The sequence below is a fragment of the Girardinichthys multiradiatus genome, chromosome 22 (genome assembly GCF_021462225.1).
Source record: "Girardinichthys multiradiatus isolate DD_20200921_A chromosome 22, DD_fGirMul_XY1, whole genome shotgun sequence".
Lineage (NCBI taxonomy): Eukaryota > Metazoa > Chordata > Actinopteri > Cyprinodontiformes > Goodeidae > Girardinichthys > Girardinichthys multiradiatus.
In genome coordinates, this window is record NC_061814.1 from 23185036 (window position 1) to 23205300 (window position 20265).

General features: G+C 36.5%; 1 protein-coding gene across 19 annotated transcripts in view; it reads right to left on the reverse strand.

Annotated features, from left to right (window-relative positions):
• Window positions 1-20265, reverse strand: part of kcnma1a (potassium large conductance calcium-activated channel, subfamily M, alpha member 1a) — a 230144-nt gene that overhangs the window by 46444 nt on the left and 163435 nt on the right. For 14 of the 19 annotated variants that reach the window (XM_047352358.1, XM_047352355.1, XM_047352352.1 and 11 more), the window contains exons 10-19: window positions 16066-16176; window positions 15851-15956; window positions 15522-15604; window positions 15374-15443; window positions 12518-12673; window positions 11921-12030; window positions 11728-11796; window positions 3816-3902; window positions 3636-3712; window positions 1703-1711 (exon numbers count right to left, since the gene is read on the reverse strand). In XM_047352358.1, coding sequence (XP_047208314.1) covers window positions 1703-1711; window positions 3636-3712; window positions 3816-3902; window positions 11728-11796; window positions 11921-12030; window positions 12518-12673; window positions 15374-15443; window positions 15522-15604; window positions 15851-15956; window positions 16066-16176 — 878 coding nt within the window. The remainder of the gene's footprint in view (window positions 1-1702; window positions 1712-3635; window positions 3713-3815; window positions 3903-11727; window positions 11797-11920; window positions 12031-12517; window positions 12674-15373; window positions 15444-15521; window positions 15605-15850; window positions 15957-16065; window positions 16177-20265) is intronic. The other 5 variants (XM_047352359.1, XM_047352356.1, XM_047352353.1 and 2 more) reach the window with 1 other exon arrangement.

The following is a 20265-nucleotide window of genomic DNA, read 5'->3' on the forward strand; positions in this document are numbered from 1 at the left end:
CAGGGACTGTTTCATCTAGCAGCATGCACTTATGCTTCATGAGCATATGCACAGCATGCAAAAAGTGCAGTTTTGCTGTCAGAAAGAGGGAAAGGTAATAACTGTTCACAGTAATGAACCAGTTTTGGGGGAGGCAGGGACGAACAGGTGCAGTGAGACTGTAAGATCATGCTGAAATCCCTTAAACTCAGAGTTTTTGCATGGACACTTAGTACACAGTATATATTAGTAACACTTAGGATTTCTAACAAAATGTAAGGGAAGGGATTGGAAACAGAAGACACACACGCACACACACACAAACACACACTCACTCACACACACACAGACAATGTCCTTCACTTCTGACTTCACAGATAACCAGATTCTGGCCAAGGACTATGAGCTTTTCATTATAGGACATCTCTGATTAATGATTCAACATAACAACTACCCTGATAAACTGTCTGCACGGATGTTTGATAAATTCCTCCCTCCTATAATCCACCAGAGGACAGAACACTCAAACAGAAGCAATCGGGCGCTATGTTGAATGTAAAGGATGTCCCTGGGAGAGCAGCGTTCTGATGTAAATCCCCTCCAAAAGCTTTGTTTTTTTAATTATTCAGCAAGCATGCAAGGAAAGTGGTACAGCTTGCTCAAATCTTTTGAGCAATGCGTGTACCATGTAAACATAAACATAAAAGAGTACAAAATGACACAATAAGTTAGGCGTTTTTAAATATGTACGAAATGTTGCATTTCTGATTACATTGATTTAACAAGTCACACATCAATCCTTGTTTTTTTGCTGAACAGCTTTCTGGGGATTTGAGTTTCTTCCACAGATGTCAACATTTACATGTTTACTATTGCACATGACTGGAAGAGTATCGCCATCTAGTGGCAACTAAATGCTACAACACTTATTGTTTCTGCATATTTCTAATGGATTTATCACCCAGGGAAGCGAGTTGAAAATATATAGGGCCTAACGACTGTCCAGATCTGAAATGTGCAAAACTCCTGATGCGGCATTTCAAGTCTGAAAAGAGAAGATGATCTCTGAAACCTCAGCCAGCGTCTGGGAAACATGGGGGCTGAGATCACAGAAAAAAGTGAGACAGGAGGGAGACCAGATTGTTTTGACTGTATTTTGGCAACTTCGTTTGTTAGGATTTAAAAGAACTTCCCACAAGGGCAATTTCTGCTCTCTTGTAAAAAAAAAAGCACAGCCACACAAATGTTCCTTTGACAGAAAGCAGGTCACTTTAAATGTCAGCAGCGCTTGCCTGTATTAAGTTACACTTTAAAATCTTGTTTTTTTTTCTTTTTTATTATTTTATTGGGGAATAACGACAAAACACTCACAGCAGATTGGCTCCTAAATAGAAAAATATGAGATTAGATTGATTCTTAAATTATGACCAAAAACTACAAAGGTCATAAATCACATCCAATTAAGTCACACTTAATTTCTTATTTCCAGCTAGTATGTGTGTCAGTAAAATAATAGAAGAGGCCCTGATGCTGATTTAGGCCAGATTTATGCTCATTTGGTTTGGTCTGGCCTGAGCACAGTATAAGAAATGAGAGGCGAGGAGAGGGATGCAGAAGCTACACTGGTACATGCAACATAGATACAATATACTATTGGCTAAAGAGGAAAAATATAAAACACACTGCACTCTGGGTAATAGGACACCCATTTTTTTTTACTCACAATAAATCACTACCAGTGAGTAGTTAAAATAAAGAGGTGTTTTCCAACGGCAGCAGGGAAGGAAATACATCAAAAGTTTGTCACTGGTCATAAAGAAACATGAAAACAAAAAAACAATAGAGGACAACAGAACATGATATACTAGAACATACTGCAGAACAAGGTTCCACAGCTGTAAAAGAACTGATGCATTTATAAATGCAACTTTTTGGGGGCAACTTACATAAAAACATTAAATATATTGTTGTGTCCAACAACATATTGTTAATCCTGAATTCCTAGTACATGAAATCTGAGTGGCAGATAAAAAATAAAAGAAAATGTTTTGAATAAATAAAGAGTGTATTTTTAATCTAGGCTGTTTACTGTATCTGCCTGTGACCTTTTTTGAAATTATTCAACATTCACCTGAATTATGTACCAAGTGGCTAATATTGCCTGACAACTGACATCACGTGCTGTTTTTTGCTTTAATTATGTTGTATCTGCATGCGACAAAAATTTGACAGGAAAACATCTGGACATTTAAAGACATTTAAAGACAGTACCTCATGTTATCCATAACTATCAAGCACAGCACCATCCAAATGTATTGGCATCCCTTGTAGATATGTGTGAGAATCTTTAAAATTAGTATCACATTTAACTGTTTAAATTTGTATCACATTTAACTGTTTAAATATTGCTAATATCTATATAAATATGTTTCCAACAATACAAAACTAACAATGAATACAACTCATTTGTATATTATATGAAATGTTACATTTGCTTTTAATATATTTTAAATTAAGAGTTTTTTCAAGTTCCTAATGACTGAAATCAGTCCTATTTTTTATTTCCTGTTCAGTCTTATCACATATCACATCTTTTTTAATACATCAGTGACATTTTATTTTATGATCTGCAGTATATGCCAATTTGGCTGTTTAAACTAATGAACTTTATTCTTTGGAAGAGAGATAAGTTAATAGTGTCATCAATTAATTGAAACATTTATCAATCAAATAATTAAATAGTTGTTAGGGGCAACCCTGTGGACAAGTTTTGGCGATTAGCTATTTCAGTGTAGATGTTACTGCACTTTTGAAGACCACTGCCTTACTTAAAAAGCTTTGTCTTTCTTGACTTTCCCATATCAAAAAATGTCTAATAAAAAAGGAGCCTTGATATAATGCCATGTTTACTTCTCAGAGAAAAAGGAAGTCATAGATTGCTGAAGCTCCTTTTAATTGTATTAAGTTAATTGTTTTTACTGGATTTGTTAGAAGTTCTACTAATTATAGTGTAGATAATTTTAAGACGTTTTACGCATCTTTAATTGTGGAGGGTACTGTATATGAAGAGTGACTGAGCTCAATAATAACAACTGCAGCATTTATGTAAGGACTAAGTTCCATTACGTTATATCTGCAAATATTTAAAATAATGTGGAGTTAGAACAGAATAAATTCTTAGAAATACTGCTTATTTCTTATTTCTTAAGTTTATTTCTTAAGCCTGTCAATAATTACATTTTAAGTGCTTCTGCTGTTTCGTACATTGCTTTTTATTACATTTTACCTACATTTTTGACTTACTGTTTGTGTAAAATAGCTATTTGGTGCTTACACTCAAAGAAAATGCGGTTAAATATTTACCAGAAGACAGAAAAAAAACATCTGGACAAATGAGCCTACCATAACGGGCGATATGGCAGTTCAAATGGGACCCATATCAAACACTTTCCTATGAGTATAATGGTGTGATGACATAAAACACATTAGCACAGAACAGAACAACAATGGGACAATGACAGGCCTTTAGCTTTATGTAGAACGTTGTGAAAACCTGATGTGTTAAAAACAGACAAATAAACCCACAGGTTGGTTTAGAAGTGAAGGGAGGGGAAGGAAAGGTGCCAGTGGTGCGCAGTAACAGGACAGCTACTCACGTCGTTTGCACCCACATTTCTTGATCCTTTTGGGGTCAGTGATGTCATCATGACAAGCTTTGCAGTAGAAAAATGCTCTAAAAATTACAGGGAAAATATTAAGCACTTCAATTACTCAATGAAAGGCGGCTAGTATTGTTTTATTTCTGGGTTTTTTTTCCATCAGGGCGGCGTAATTACCGCTTTACTTCTTTGGCATCGCTAGCAATGAAGAATCCGAGTGTTCCATCCTGCAGCTTGACGTGATTGCCTGGATTGATGAGGATACTGGGTAATGAAAGACATACAGACAAAAGAAAAGGCTCGTTAATGTCCAGACATCAATCAGATCATGCCCACAACATGCTAATCAAGAGGAATGGTACAAACACTTGTTAAGGCTTTTGATCTGACTGGGACTCTATTGATATGAACTGAATTTTAGCTTTTATTTTACTCCACTCTAATTTGGTTGCTTTTTGTGTGTCAGGTTAGTAAGAAGATATATATCTCCTTTGCTTTTGTGCAGTTCGTGGATGTGATACTCACACGGATGGACAAAATGCAACAATATGATGGGACACTGAATTTTAATTCTTTTCTCACAAAATGGTACTGGATGGACCAGGGGGTGAGAAGAGGGACAGAGAGGTAAAAGTAAAAGGGGCAAGGGCAGAAATAATTAAAAGTCTATGCACTCAAAAACAGTCATCTTGGCAAAACAAATGTTATGATGTCCACTGAGACGCGGCTGCAGTATAGAGAATGTACAGTTATAGTAGTTGTTTTAGTTAGTATTTGACAGTGGGATGCAAGGGAATGAACAGCTCTTTCTGTCAACTCTTGTTACTATAAAACAAATATTAGAGTGCTCTATGAAAAATATATTATAGGTTACAGAAAAGAGAAGGAAAGTTATATAAGTCCCCTTAAAAGTAATAGTATCATTTAAATTAATATAATTAATGAAAACTCTCAAAATCAACACCTCTGTAAGTTAATAAATATATATATATATATATATATATATATATATATATATATATATATATATATATATATATATATATATATATATATATATATATATATATATATATAACTACAATAATACTGCTACAATAATATTGCTTTGCATTATATATTATAGAATTTTTGTGAGTGGACTCAGCTCAAAACGTTTACAGTGATTGGCTGTATCATTCCCCATTAATTAGACTATGACATAGAATACACACCTATACACTGTCATCACATACACACACTCACACACACACACACACACATACACACACACACACACTGGTCATTAATAGTTACCTGAGGGCAACAATCATCAATGATGTGAGTGTGGACTAAGGTTTTAAAGCATTTAACTAACAAACCTTTAAAAAGATACACTCCTTCAAAGTAAAAGCTCAGTTGATAGATAATTTTGTTTTTTTCTTATTATTATTTTGTAATAATTAAAAATGTGTCAATCTTATTGACCTTGCTTACATTAATGCATATTAAACAACAATTTTGTAGCATTTTAACCATTATTTTGAAAAATGTGTCATTATAGACACATGATAGAAGTGACATAGTAGATTTGTGAAAATATTTAATACAAAACAATCTTTCCTCTGAGCTCTGAAACGGTAACATTGAGAAAATAAAATAAACACCAATCAGCCATAACATTATGAACACCCACTTAATGTTGAGAAGATCCCTCTTTGCCAACAAAACATCACTCTTACTGTGTTACAAGGACAAAGAGGGCTGTTCTTTGTCCTAGACAATCTGGTCATCAACAAGGAACATCTTAAGGTGTCCAGTACCAACATTCTTGGGCCCTGTAGATTATGTGGCAAGGTTTTTGCATGTTATGCTTGTTTCTTCCTTGTAGAGGTGGACATATTTGTCAGCTTCCCTGTTAAGTATGCATAAAAATCCTTAAAATTAATTCACCTTTTACTGCAGTAGCACAATGTTACACTGAAAATAGGAGAAAAATCTAACCAAATGCAGCAAAAAAACTGCAAGTCAGGGGTCAGCTAGTCTGTTTAACAACCGTTAGACACTATTTACTTATCAATTGGTGTTTTGGGAATCATGCCCTGAAAAATTAGTTGCTGTCCTGCAATCACAAAGATATCACACAAACTCTACTGGGGCTTTAACTGAAAACATGTGTGTTATCAGCTATTTAGCATCAAACACTCCAGCTGGGTTTGGCATAACACAAGGGATGAAAATATGGAAAAGTGCCCTAATGTTCACCATTAAGTATGGTGGACAATCTGTGATGCTGTGGGCCAGTTTCTCTTCTAGAGACTATGGAAACCTTATTAAGAGAACAAGGAATCATTACCTTTTTTGAAACACAAGTAGATTTTAAATAAACATCTAATGAACTCCATCAGAAAACTGAAAATGGGTTGTTAATTGATCTTTTCAAAGAATAATAATTCCAAAAATTTGGATAAATCAATAAAGAAATGCTTAAGCCTTCTTCAGTGGCCGTCTCCATGGCCATACCGAGTCCTCTAGAAAACCTGTGAGGTGAGGTGAAGAGAATAAAGAGGAACAAGACAATCTAGGGCTAAGAGGGATACTTAAAGTACTTAAAGTCCCCTCCCTCTGTATGCTCTAACCTTGTGAAATGTTACAGGAGAAGACAAAGAGTTGGTCTACTGGGAAAGGGACTTGTACTAAGTATTGACCATGGGGTTATAGTGGGGTGTGCTGTAATTAAAGGTTTTAATTTTCAAAAATGCTAAGTTTTAGATTATGCTAGTGCAATAAAAGAAGAACTGATTTGCAACCTCTTTTACAAATCCAAAAGGTGTCTGCATCTGCATGTCCCCAGGTCTTCTAATAGTGTATCTGATACGTTTGAAGACTCATTGTTCTGTTCTTTTTAACCATCTTCAGCAGTTTCTCTCCTTAAAACTGGATGTTCCTATAAGGGAGTGCTGCTGGTATGTTGTAAGTGTAAAAAAAGCATAGTCACAAATGAGCAGTGTTGATCACTTTACAGTCAAGTAATCATAACTCTATGGCTGATTGATATAAATATATACATACATATATATACAGTACATATAGATATATATATATATATATATATATATGAGGAGCAATCAAATGTATGTTCATATACAAATGTGATAATATTAGCCCAGTCATGCAGATCAAATTGTTCTTTCCCATGTCTACAAAAGTACATCTGCTATCATTCGCTCATACTGGATGGCCCCCAGAGGAGTAGACAGGCAATATCCTTGGCATGCTATTTAGTAAAAAGAACATTAACTAATTCAACTAATACAGCTCCACAAACATTGCTGCCCAAATCTGAGATTTTACAGGTGTAACAATCCATAAAATCTTTGTGAAACCAGGTGCAAACTGGTAAAAATCAGTTCAAAATCTCATATTGTGAGCAACAACGCACGCATCAAACATCTTATGTGACTGTGTTGGAGCATGCAGTTACCAAACAGCATGAAGAGGACAGTAATCAAACAGAAAGGCATAGCCACCGCAGTACAGGTATAGGGACAGGTACGTAGATGCAGACGGTTGCAGTAACTTCTGTGCAGTTGGATTGTTTCTCAAACACCAAACTGACAGGAAGTGACCTCACTTAGAAACATCTACTCGAGAGACGCATGAACATGACTGTACACGGTGGCTGAGATGCACATGGAAAAAACAAAATACACATTCACTCACAAAAATCTCACTCCTAAGTTAATCACATGTGCTCAGACACACAATCATGCACAGATGGATACACAAGTAGCACAGAATATGAGAGGGTCATGGAATGTAAATGTGAATTTTGGTGCTTGTAAATTGAAAAGTTAAGTTTGGATAAATCTAATGCTATCCAAATTCAACAGCTCCATGCTTTTTTCTAGAGTCCTGCATTTATCAATAAAAAGGGTTAAGGTGAGGCTGGTATTAAAATCCATAAAGACAAAAACATGCTGCTGTGTCAGCCATTGCTTACAGCAGTGTAATCTGTCAATTTATGTAAAGATTAACATCAACAGATCAATGCTTATCAACACCATTTCCAATCTAAGATATTTGCATATAAACAAATCCCTGATTCTGAAACAAAGAACCACAAAGTACTGCTCTGACACTGATATAAAAACACCAATGGGTGGGATGCTGAACTTCTCACAACTAACACACATAAAAAGGGTTTCAACTGAGCGACACTGAAAAAAGAACTGAATGTGAACAAACCCAAATCGATTAAAAAGGTTACGGACAAAACTGAAAAAAGACCAAAATAGAGGTAGATATGAAGAGGGTGAGAGTTTGGCCTTGGTACACCGACAACAGCAAAGACAAAGAAACAGCACTTCTACAAACATGTCCAATTTATCTATCCTCTCTCTCTCTGCCTGCAAAGAAGTTAGTGCATTAAGCACAAGGGACACCATAAAAAGTCAGAAAAAAAGAGGCCTGTGAGATAACGTTTGGAAAAATATCCTTGGGGGAAACTCCCAAAGTCAGAATCTTTAAAGTGGTGGAGATTGGGTGGAACTTTGGAAGTAAGATAAGGTAGAGGGCATACCGCTTTCGGCTTCTGCAAACAACAAGAAAAAATCTCAAATCAAACAATTATCATTGACATAAAAAGAAGAGGATAATGTAACTGTTGCTACATAATTCTCTGCATATTCACTAAATAGTCCTTATATGGCAGCATTTGATGCAGGTCCGATCCTGAAATCCTTGCACCTAAAAATGACTTTATGATTACTTTAAGAAAATAATATATAGAAAAGGTTCTGTTAAGATGGCACATATTGTGTAGGTTGTTCAAGGAAAGGCCTGAGAATATATAGAAAAGTAGATCATGAGTCATTAAACTCAATATACAGTACAGTGGCTTTCAAAAGTGCACAATGATGTTGAATGGACAGGTTTTTAGGACTTAAAAAAAGATCATAATAAATCAATTCAACACTTTTTCAAATTTTAATGAGATATATAACCCCTTTAATTCAACTGAATACCAACAAATCTGAGAGAGGGAAAATATAAAAACAAAAGTTGGTTTTGAGACGTGAGACACATCTTTGGGCACAATTTAAATAATTTGACATGTTAGTCTTTTATAGTTCAGTTACCATCAATTATTGTCAAACGGACTAACCTGTCATAATGTTTAACTGATCTTTCTGACATTTGCTCATTTGCATCCTTTAGGTAACGCCATGATTTGTAGAGAGGCAAAAGTGAATCTGAACATTGTACAAAGGTATAAGTTAAGATTATACTGTATATCCCATTACACAGTGAAGGCTGTTTTCTGTAATTTGGGAAAATATTGGACAAGAGTGACATCACAAAAATTGAGCATTCAAAAAGAGTTGAAAATATGATGTAAAACTGGTCGAAGAGGCTGAAAGGAACCTGACAGTAGTGCTAAATGAGCAGCAGAAATGTCTGGTGAGTATTGTTTCTATTCTACTTGTGACAATCTCCTTCATTCTTCTCCTGCATTTGCCAAGACTAAAGAGTCAGAATTAGAGACAGAAGCATTTTCTTCCAAAGAAAAGGTCAAGTCCTGGTCAAAATCTCTGATAACCTTGTAGGAGAAGGTTTTATGGTCTGATGAAATTAAACTTAAATCTCTTGGCCACAATTCTCCAAAACACTGTGCATAATGAACTGGCCTTATTTGTTTTCAGATGGAACTGAACCTTAAAGTCAAGTTTGGGGAAATTATAAACAATTCTAAATACCAGTCAGTTGTCACCCAAAAACACAAAGATTCTGCTAGACGGTTGCAGATTAAGAGAGATTTTATTTTTTAGCAAATATTGCCAAATATTCCTAGACTCCTATCAAAGATGACAGAATGCTGAAAATGAATGTAAAGATCCTTCAACAAAGTTTAAGGAAGTGCACTAATACAGATTATTGTAACCTTTTGTTTTGTTTTAACATTTTAACACCCATAAACTTTGCTTGTCTTTTAGTTGTTTTTTCTGTTTGTTATTCAAACTTAAGAAGAAAAACATCTGGAATGATTAATAATGGTCAACTTTTTAAAAACACAATAACTTTAATTAATTTTAACAGGGGTGTGTGTACTTTGAAAACCACTGTAAAGGGTAGTTTTTGAACTAAATTTGTTTGAAAGAAATACAAGCAAACATCTTGTCATGTTAGAATCCTAATATTAAATGAAGTACTAATGTCAAAATGAGCATTTCTGTAAATGCACATTGTCATGTAGCTTTGTCTGAGCACAAAAAAAAAATTATTTCACACAGGCAAAATGGGGAAGGATGGGCAGGATTTGGCAATTAGGGAACCAGAAAAAAAAAAAGCACTTTGTGTTGTCATGGGATAAACACTAAGGCAGAGTTAGTTGTAATTAAACAGACTTAAAGGAGACACAATGTGAAAATTGAATGTGCAGCATACTGGTCATGTAAATCTACAGATCGTACTCATTAGAAAAAGAATATTCCAGTCCAATCACTTCCTTGTTGTATGCAACCACAATGATGTGTTCCTTAAAATGCAAATTAAATGAAGAAATACAACTAAGCTCACAATTATTTCTAGGTTTGGCAGTTTTAAGTTTAAAGTAATCTTTCACCAAATGAACATCTGGTAATTCATATTACCAAAGAAATATTAATGTTTTAGAGTGTGCTAGATAGAGCCTTGACTTGGATCTGGCAAAGAATCTGTGGAGGGAGCTAAAGATTAGGGTGATGGCAAGGAGGCCTTCCAGACTCAAAGACTTGGAGATTATCACCAAAGATAAATTATCAAAATACCAATGGAATCAGGCAAAAAGCTGTTCAGCAATTATTTATTATTTTATTAATTTGTTTGCTGTAATGCAAATAAAGATCATTCCAGTGATAATTGAAAAGAATATTAAACAATTTGTGATGTATAATTTCTTTCAGAAAATGTAAATGCAAACCAATTTATTTCTGTATTAATACTCTTTTTACATTATTTTATTGTCTTTTTACAAATGTCTGCCATATTTCCTAACAGAAAAACAATTGGTTCAATGAAAACAATGTTTAATTAAAATATCCTAGGGGTATGAATAATTCTGAGCTTCACTGTATATATGGTTGATTATGAGTTATAGAAGAATTGTAGCATTATAAGATTATATTTTTATGAAAAATGGAAAGTAAAATTTAATGAAGGCTTTTATGTTTCAAAGAACTGAAACAAAGCAATTGAAGTACACTAACGACTAATTTATATGGTATTAAAATTAAAATATGACCAAAAATATGCAAAACAAAATGAGGCATATTTTTTATTATTTTTATAAAGAAAAAATAAGAAAAACCATGATTACTGTGCAGCATAAACATACAGCACCTTGCAAAAGTATTCATACCCCATAAACATTTCACATTCTATCATGTTGTAACCATGAATTACAAAGTACTTTTCTGGGCTTTCATGCAAGAAACCAACATAAAGTAGTGCATAATTGTTAAGTGGAGTAAAATGATAAATAGGTTTAAAAATATTTTACAAATACAAATCTGACAGGAGTTGAATGTTTGTATTCAGTGAATATTTGTACAACCACATTTCGCTTTAAGTGCAGCAACAAGTCTTTTAGAATATTTCAGATTTGCAAGTCTACACAGTGACACATCTTAGCCCATCCCTCTTTGCAAAATTGTTAAAGCTTAGTTAGATTGGATGAAGAGTATCTGGGAACATCAGTTTTCAATTCTCTGTCTTGCCACAGATTTTAATTAGATTTTGGTCCAGAATGTGCCTGGGAGATTCTAACACACAAAGGTGCAAAATGTGATGATGTTCAAGGGGTATGAATACTTTCCCAGGAAAGTATACACACAAAGTGAGTGATTTCTGCCTGAGTTCCTAACACTTTACCTCTGAATCTTCATTTCCTAATTAACTAAGCTGCTTACTTTGATAAATAATCCTGTACGTGTTTGCTAGCACTCAAACATTTTTAAAATCAGTTTCATTAAGTCTGCAGACACATCATGATAAAAAAAATCAAGTGATTGTGTCGAAATATAGTTCACTGTTACCACACAGATGTGACAGAAAGATTCCCTTCACAAACCTGCTCTCTCTCTGCTCAGACTTGTATTCAATGGCAATGAGCAACAGCTTCAACTTCACATAACACAGCCTGGAAAACAAAAACACTTCATTAGAGAAGAAATGTTCAAAAGCAGATGACAAATGTTTCCAAGCAACACATGTCTGTTTTCATTTAGATCAAAAAATACCTTCTAGCATGGACTGATACTTACTCACACACAGTGGGGAAGGAGAGGCCTGCAAAGGCACTGGACAAATACTCTGTGTACATCTCATTAGCCACTCCTTCAAGGTAATACTTCTGCCATGTGTCTTCCTCAATCTGAGAAAAAAGCATGGAAATCTCATGTGTGTGTTTTTTTATTTTTTTATTTGAAAAGTAAGAAAGCAGCAGTGTTTCTTTTCCAACATCTGTCCAATGTGGTCTGCAGATGGTCTCCTGCAAAGCATCAGCCTGGTCATTATTAGCTGATCCATCATCTTTATGACATGAAAACAGGTCTTTTATAGAAGCAACCACCTCAGTGTTAGGCCACAGAAACAAATTCCAGATGAGTTGTCACAAAAAACATAACATGCCAAAATGACTGTAAACAGACCAATGAAAGCCTTTATCTGCACAAGGATGGTGGAGTTCCCACAGATCTGACCCATCTGTCACCAGATAGGACACAAACAGTGCTTGTTTTAACCCCGTCTTCAATCACGGACAAAAATCATCTCCAGAATGCTGCAAATCCCCTCATCTGCACTACTCTAGTCCATTCAGATGGATAGACAGGGTGAGTAAATCTGTTCATCTGAGTTACCTCAATGAAGGACCTCATGGAGAAGAGATTGGCCAGCATGGTTGACAGTCCCTGAGCCAGACAGCTCTGGGCAATGAAGCCGGCCTTCAGCTCGGCCAGGCATATAGCATCATCACCTTCCTTCCAGTTCCAGCTGGGAATATTCAGCAGATGAGCCTTCAGAGCAGGAGAGGCAGAAAGGTCATGGAACAAAAAAGACCATAGTTCACTTTGCCAGAAAGGTTGATACAATCTGCACATTTATACGATCAGTTTAATGTTTGACTCCACTGACAGCTAGAAAACTGACATTTTATTTAAAAAAAACTTGGTCTGTTAAACAGTAGCAAACCCTCTCATCATGTATTAACTTCTTAATTTATATGAAAATACAAAGCACACATGGGGTTAGCAGCTGATTAGCCAACTCAAAACAGCACAAAGCTGTAATTTCCATTGCAATCTAGGCATTAAGTGGTGAAAAAAAATTGTATGAAAATTAGAACATTTTATATATTATTTGTCTCTATTAAAGGGACAATGCACATTAATCTAGAATGAAATCCTTTATTTTATAAAAATGTGCCAGATTTAGCACATACAGTGCAGACCGATTTACTGGTCGGTCTACATTCCTACCCTCATCATGAACGTGTTCACAAAGACCCTCTTCCTTCTTGAACTGCCACCTTGGTGGAGGGGTTCGATTGCTTGGAGGCTAAGTTGGTCTGGGGAAATCCACTGGATTGGAGACCAGAGGATTTTGTCTCTGCTTTTTGCAGATGACATGGTTCTGCTGTCTCCCATTGGCTGAGACCAACAGCATGCGCTGCCGTGGTTAGCAGTCAGGTGTGAACCAGCAGAGATGAGGATCAACTCCTCAAGTCCTAGGTCATGGTTTATGACTAGAAAAAAGTGGTTTGCTCTCTCCAAATTGGAGGGGAGTCATTGTCTCAAGTGGAGGAGTTTAAAAATCTCTCGGTCTTTCTTGTTCATGGGCAAGGGGAGAATCGAGCAGGAGATCGACATGCAGATCAGTGCAGCTGCTGCAGTATTGAAGGAGTTGTGCAGGTCTGTTGTGGTGAAGAGAGGTCTCAGCCTAAAGGCTCTCAATTTACTGGTCGGTCTACCCTCCTACCCTCACCTATAAAGTGAGCTTCCTCTATAGGGTGGTAGGGCACTCCCTTAGAGAAAGGGTGAGGAGCTCAGCCATCCAGGAGGAACCTCCCTTGAGGAGACTATGTTTTTTGGCTGGTCTCAGGCTTTGCCCAGAGGAGCTAGAGGAGGTGTCTGGAGAGAGGAAAGTCTGGCTGTCTCTGCTGAGAATGGTGACCTCGCGACTCAGAACCAGATAAGTGGTTTGTGTACAAATAAGTCAGCTTTTCAAAAAAAAACAATTTTTTTATCTATGATAAAAATATTAATGAAAAGATTCAGTGTTGGTTTTAGAAATGTATGTAGCCAAGAAAAAGGACAAAATATAGATTTAGACTTATTGAGACCATAACGTGTTAATTTCCGTAATTAAAAACAGAAAAGCCTTAAAAAATGTATTTAATCACAGGGTTCTCATTTCATTAATTTCCAGCCCAACAATAACACTGATGCACACAGTCCAGCACAGTAGGTGGCAGTAATGCATGTAAATGCTGCTTGCCAGCCACAAAGATGAGCACTGTTTCAGTACACATATACAGGGATGCGACCCTCTCATCCACTGGGGTAAACCCCAACACGAGGCGTTGAAAGTCCAGCCCCTCTCGAGGAGATGGGTTCCAGAGCCCACGCTGTGCGTGGAGGTGAGCCCGACTATTTCTAGTCGATATCTCTCGACCTCCCGCACAAGCTCAGGCTCCTTCCCCCCAGCGAGGTGACATTCCACGTCCCTAGAGCCAGCCTAAGCATCCAGGGATCGGGCCGCTGAGGTCTCCACCTTCGTCCGCCACCCAATCCTCTTTGCACCGGTCCCTCATGGGCCCACTGGGGAATGGCTTCGCGTCTCTCGTTCGGGCTTGGCCCGGCCGGGTCCCGCGAGGAGCAACCCGGCCACCAGGCGCTCTCTGGCGAGTCCCGGCCTGGCTCCAGGGTGGGACCACTTTTTTCTAGTCATGAACCATGACCTTGGACTTGAGGAGATGATCCTCATCTCTGCTGGTTCACACTTGATTGGTCTCAGCCAATGGGAGACAGCAGAACCATGTCATCTACAAAAAGCAGAGACAAAATCCTCTGGTCCTCAAACCAGTGGATTTCCCCAGACCAACTTAGCCTCCAAGCAATCGAACCCCTCCACCAAGGTGGCAGTTCAAGAAGGAAGAGGGTCTTTGTGAGGCGATGTCACGTGCCTCGATGTACTAGTCCTCATGAAGGATTCTTGAACCGCTCTTTGTCTGACCCGTCACCTAGAGCCTGTATGCCATGGGAGACCCTACCAGGAGCATTTAAGCCCCAGACAACGTAGCCTCTAGGATCATTTGAGCACTCAAACCCCTCCACCACATTAAATTGGCGGTTCAAGGATTTTCATATCTCTATTTGAAGCAATGATTTAAGCTTAAATAAGTGCACAGCTTCTAATTAATTAATTAAGATTTTTCAATGCACCCCAGCAGTAGTTTAAACTTTTGATGTAGTAAAAACTGCAGGCCTTAGTGTTATTAATTACACTCAACAGGCTATTTATCATGCCAGGAAGTGTACTGTTGCTTTAAAAACACTACTTTGCTGCTTTTGCTGCAAATTCGCCAAACATTTTTCTTTTAATTGGCCATTGTTGAAAATTGGTTATTGTCATGATTTTAATGCGTTGTACAGTAGCGTGGAGCACATGATTAGCATAATGAATTCTAATATATCACAAAGTGCTTTAACACTTACCTTATTGTGATACTGTAGCATCTGTGTTATTATTCTGATCTTGGGATGGTAATTCTTGATGGATATGACCCTTGAAAAACAACAAGAAACATTCAACATCTAACACAGCAACAACTCACTTCCTATTAATTTCAGTAGGTTGTTATACCTCATGATGTTAGAAGCGTCTTCAGCGTCAGGATCTGCACAATATTTGTTAGCCAGAATCAGGCAGGCATCCGCTGACTCGATCTATGTGGAAAGAACCTTTTAAAACACAACTGCCACCAACAAAATACATTTTTCATATCCTGCCTTCTGTTTCCATTAGTATCTATTTTTTAATAGGATGGTAATATTTGCCACAACATACTTTTTCCAAAGTTTGATGGCCTGAAAAATGAATGCTCTTTATTTTCTAAATTCAATTAACTAAAAATATCAACTGAGCCTGTCTGGGGATTATTATTATTTTAGGGTTTGCATCAGCAACAATACCTTCACTCGGGCCAAATCATGAGGGTTGAGAACAGATCCCTGGTAGAACTCAACTTGAGTAAAATGGCGTTTGAACAAGGCTTCCAGCTCAAGATTAGGGGAAATACTATCATGCAAAGAAAAAAGGAGAAGGGTTAGAAATGTGAGGACAACCATCTATAAAGCACAAGTTCGGCACTGCCATACATATTTAACAAAGGAAAAGATTAACTTACTTATGGAGAAAAACAATTTCTACATTGACATCATCCCTGTCCTTGTGTAGGAAGTCTTTGAGGAAGTTGGAGACACTTTCGAGGGTAATATGACCACAGACCACAATGTGCCTGAAAGTGGGGGAGACATCTTCTTGAGTGGGCAACATAAATCACTGCAGACACTGGCATGTCTCCCAAACATAATCAGACAAACCAAAGCAGTACAACATTAGCTCAAATAGAAAGTGAAAAAAAGACCTTCACAGACATATTAAGAAATGCATTTTCAAAGCAAACCAGTAACTGAATTATATCTGTTTTGCCATGTGAGTGAATCCCCCCCCCATTTAAAGGAAACGCTTAAATTCAGTGCAATCAAACACTTAACTCTGCACCACTACAGAAAATCTATGATACAATCACACATCCCACAGTGGTTGGACTATCATCCGTTCTCAATATAAAAACTGTCCCTTTGGCCAAACCAGCTCTTTGTGAGCACAAATGATCTTTACAAAGACAGGCGTATACATCAATAAACCCATGCTTTTATACAGAGCATTACTAAAACTCTCAAAATGATTCAAAGTCCTGTGGTTGACACAAACTCTAAACAGGACCACAGAGGATTTGACAGCCCCTTGGAAGCATTCAGCACCGCATTATGACTGGGGAATCTGACAGAAAGCGTGCAGAGCTGATTACAGCCAAAGGGGAGATGGGTTAGTTTAAGACGGTTCTTGGGGTTAAGGTTATGTCCCTGTTTGTCCTCTAAGCACCCTGTAATCAAGTGATTTTTCTTTTTTTTTTTTTTTTTTAACAGTGGTTAGTATAGATATTCATTGTTGCAAGGTCTGAACTTATTTTGCTATAGATAAGTAAATTTTGTGTCACTGATCTAAGAGCTGTAATGTCAATCTGTGTAACAGGTATCAGTAACCACAATTACAGCTTCAAATTACAGCTTGAAATTATTTTGTTTAGTAAAAACAGTGCAAATTACACAGTAAATATCTTATCTGCAATAAAAAACAGACTGAGTGTTTTTATCTAAATGAAACAAATTAAATTTCCCACAAGCAGCCATTTAGAGCGAGACCTAGAAAAAAAAGCAAGATTATCTATAAACAACTCGTATCTCAAAAATGTCAAATAGCTTCATGTGAATGCTACTGTATTTTCTTTAAAGAAAAGCGTTCAAGTATGTTTCAGACTCCTAGAGATATTTAATGTGTTCCTTTCCTAAACAATTTGCACACAGAAAACAAAAATAATTGTTTGGCAAATTTATTAAGAATAAAAATATGTAAGTATTTTGAACACATAGAAGTGTGTTCAAAATACTTACATATTTTTATTCTTAATACATTTGACTTTTAGAAGTCTCGATGCTTACTATTTCTGTTTGTTAACTTTAAGATGACCCTACAACTGAATGTAAAAGGCACACTTTGTGTATCTAACTCGTGTTTTCAGATCCAATACTACAATGATTTGATCTCCAGCTATACCAGGCTGGCAGGGATAATTTTGAAATTTCAGAAGATTTCTTGCCAGGAGCACCACAATTTAAAGTTACCATATATTATGGTTTTATTTTGGTTTTTGTGCCAAAACGAGACCATGACAAATAAATTCAAATCGTTTTCTGCAACATGACTGCATAAGTGTGCACACCCTTCAACTGTTGCCTAGGCTAAGGGGCAAGTTTCTTTTCCTCCAAAGAAAACTCTGAGAGCCACAGCATGCAACACTGCTAAGTTATTAAAGTGAGTGTTCCTCAAACCTTGCAGCAATGACACAATAATAACATCACTGAATCTAATGCTAGGCTATGCAAAAGCTCTGTTTGTAACGATGCCAAATATTTTAATAACTTCATTGACAGGGAAGACAAACCCATTTTCTGACTAATTCAGCTGATAATTACTTAACTACTCTGAGGCACTCATAGCTTCTTTATAATTTATATAACTTATATACACAGATAGTTGGGCAGCCATTAAGTATGGAAAACAAATAACTTTTCGTCAAAAGTAACATATCAAGGGTAATTTGTAATCTACAAATTGGGGGCCCATCAAAAGTGACATGCATACTTTATATGCATGACAGGGCCTGGTTTTTACACAAAATGCGCTTCATTTCATCAAATTTATATGCACATAAAACAGCGTTTTAGATGTGCCATCAAACACAACAAGATAATAAACAGTGTCACAGCCTTTTTGCTTTTATTTTATGAAACATAGGGTCTGTGCACCTGGATGGACTGCTGCTCATCAGGTCCAAAGATAAAACAGGAGTAAAAAAAAATGTAACCTGTTATTTTATAATCTATAATGAAAGTTTTAGAAAGTGTGTGCATAGAGTTACAACTTTTTACATCATGCCTCAAGTACACAAATGGAAACGTAAGTCGCTTTTTAAACTTAATTTGCACTGTTATAGGCTACTTTGCCAAAGTTTAGGTAAACTATCAAATGTAAAGTCTGACTGTTACATATTATTCAGTGGAATCCACTCCTTATATTGAGGAGGATTTGTCTAGACCTGCAGCAGACACTAAGTATTTTATGGAGACCTGTTCAGCAGCCCGTGTCATGACAATGGTCTTATCCACTGCTTGATGTGCCAGGAGACTATTAAACCACTTTAGTTTAACTGCTGTGTATGTAGGCATAACATGATCTGTATTAAGTTAATTTATCCTAAAATAAAATTCAAGAAAATAATTTTGCGGTCATACCATTGCACTTTTTTAAAAATTGTATCACCTTTCCATCTACTGTAATGCTCTATTGACAAAAAAGGAAGCTCTGGGGAAGATATTAACCTTAAAGTTAAGACTTAAAACTGGACAGAAAATTACTGAAGTCTTACTCCATCTGGCCTGTTGAAAGAAAAATATATTTAGTCGTGTTAAAAGAAAACCACAGTCGAGGTCACTAAGTGCTCTCCTGGCCTGAATTGAAGCGGACTTGGCAAAGCAACGTGACAGCCATATTAAGAGAATGAAGAAGTTTTCAGATGTTGCAGGACATAATGTCGCCTTTGACCTTTACCAAAATCTCATGAGCAGCCATGTTCGAATGCTTGGCCAAAGCAGATATAAAGACAACTGTGTGGTCTCACAAGCTGATGAGTTGAGATGTCTGTGAGAAGCTAGTATTATCTGGCACAGGGTGTTTCTCATTGAAAATGTAAAAAATAAAAATAAGTAGTGTTTGTCTACTTGAGCAACTAGATACCCCTCGATAGGTTAGAAAAACTACACAGGAGTATTATGTGGCTGAGCACAAGGTTATCAATTTCAAAGACTCCACTGAAAGAAAAGATGTGAAGACTAGATTAATGTAAAGGACACTTGCAATAAGCATCTATTCATATATACAGCATTTCCTGCTGTTTTTCCCTGACTAGGATTAGCTGATAAATTAGACATTATTTCTCCATATATAAAAAAAATTTTTTCCACAATTAAACCACCATTTAAACACTTAAGATGTAAATATTAACTTCACATAGGTCATTCATAGTGTCCTATTTTTGACCCTTCTTTTTCCAAAAGGTGGCATTAATTACAATACAAAACATCTGGTCTTATACATGTACAATGCATAGTCTATAAGGTAGGAATGTATAATATATTTTTTGCTCAACAAACAACTTTATTCCCATCTAGTTGACATATAATTTGCAATTTAGCTGAATTTGTTCTGGACAGTGCCTTGCAAAAGTAATCCTAAACTTTTACATTTTGTCACAATAAAACTGCAAACCTTAATGTTGTTTATTGCTATTACTAAAAATCTGAAAAGCAGTCATTCATATTCAGTCACATTGCCTTCAGAAGTCATCTAATTAGTAAATAGAGTCCATCTTTGCTTAATTTATCTAAGCACATATCCTGCAGTTTTGTGAAGACATCAGAGGCTTGTAGAGAATATCAGTAAACAAACAAACACATCAGGTCAGGGAGAAAGCCATAAAGAAGTTTAAACATGGATTATGTTATACATCAAACATTTCACAGAGCACTGTTGAACCCGTCATTAGAAAATAGAAAGAGTGAGACAAAACATGCAAAAACATGGCAGTTCACCTAAACTGACAGACCAGACAAGGAGAGCATTAATCAGAGAAGCGGCCAAGAGGCAAATCTTGCATCTCTGGAGGACCATCAGATATCCACAATTCAGGTGGGAGAGTCTGGTG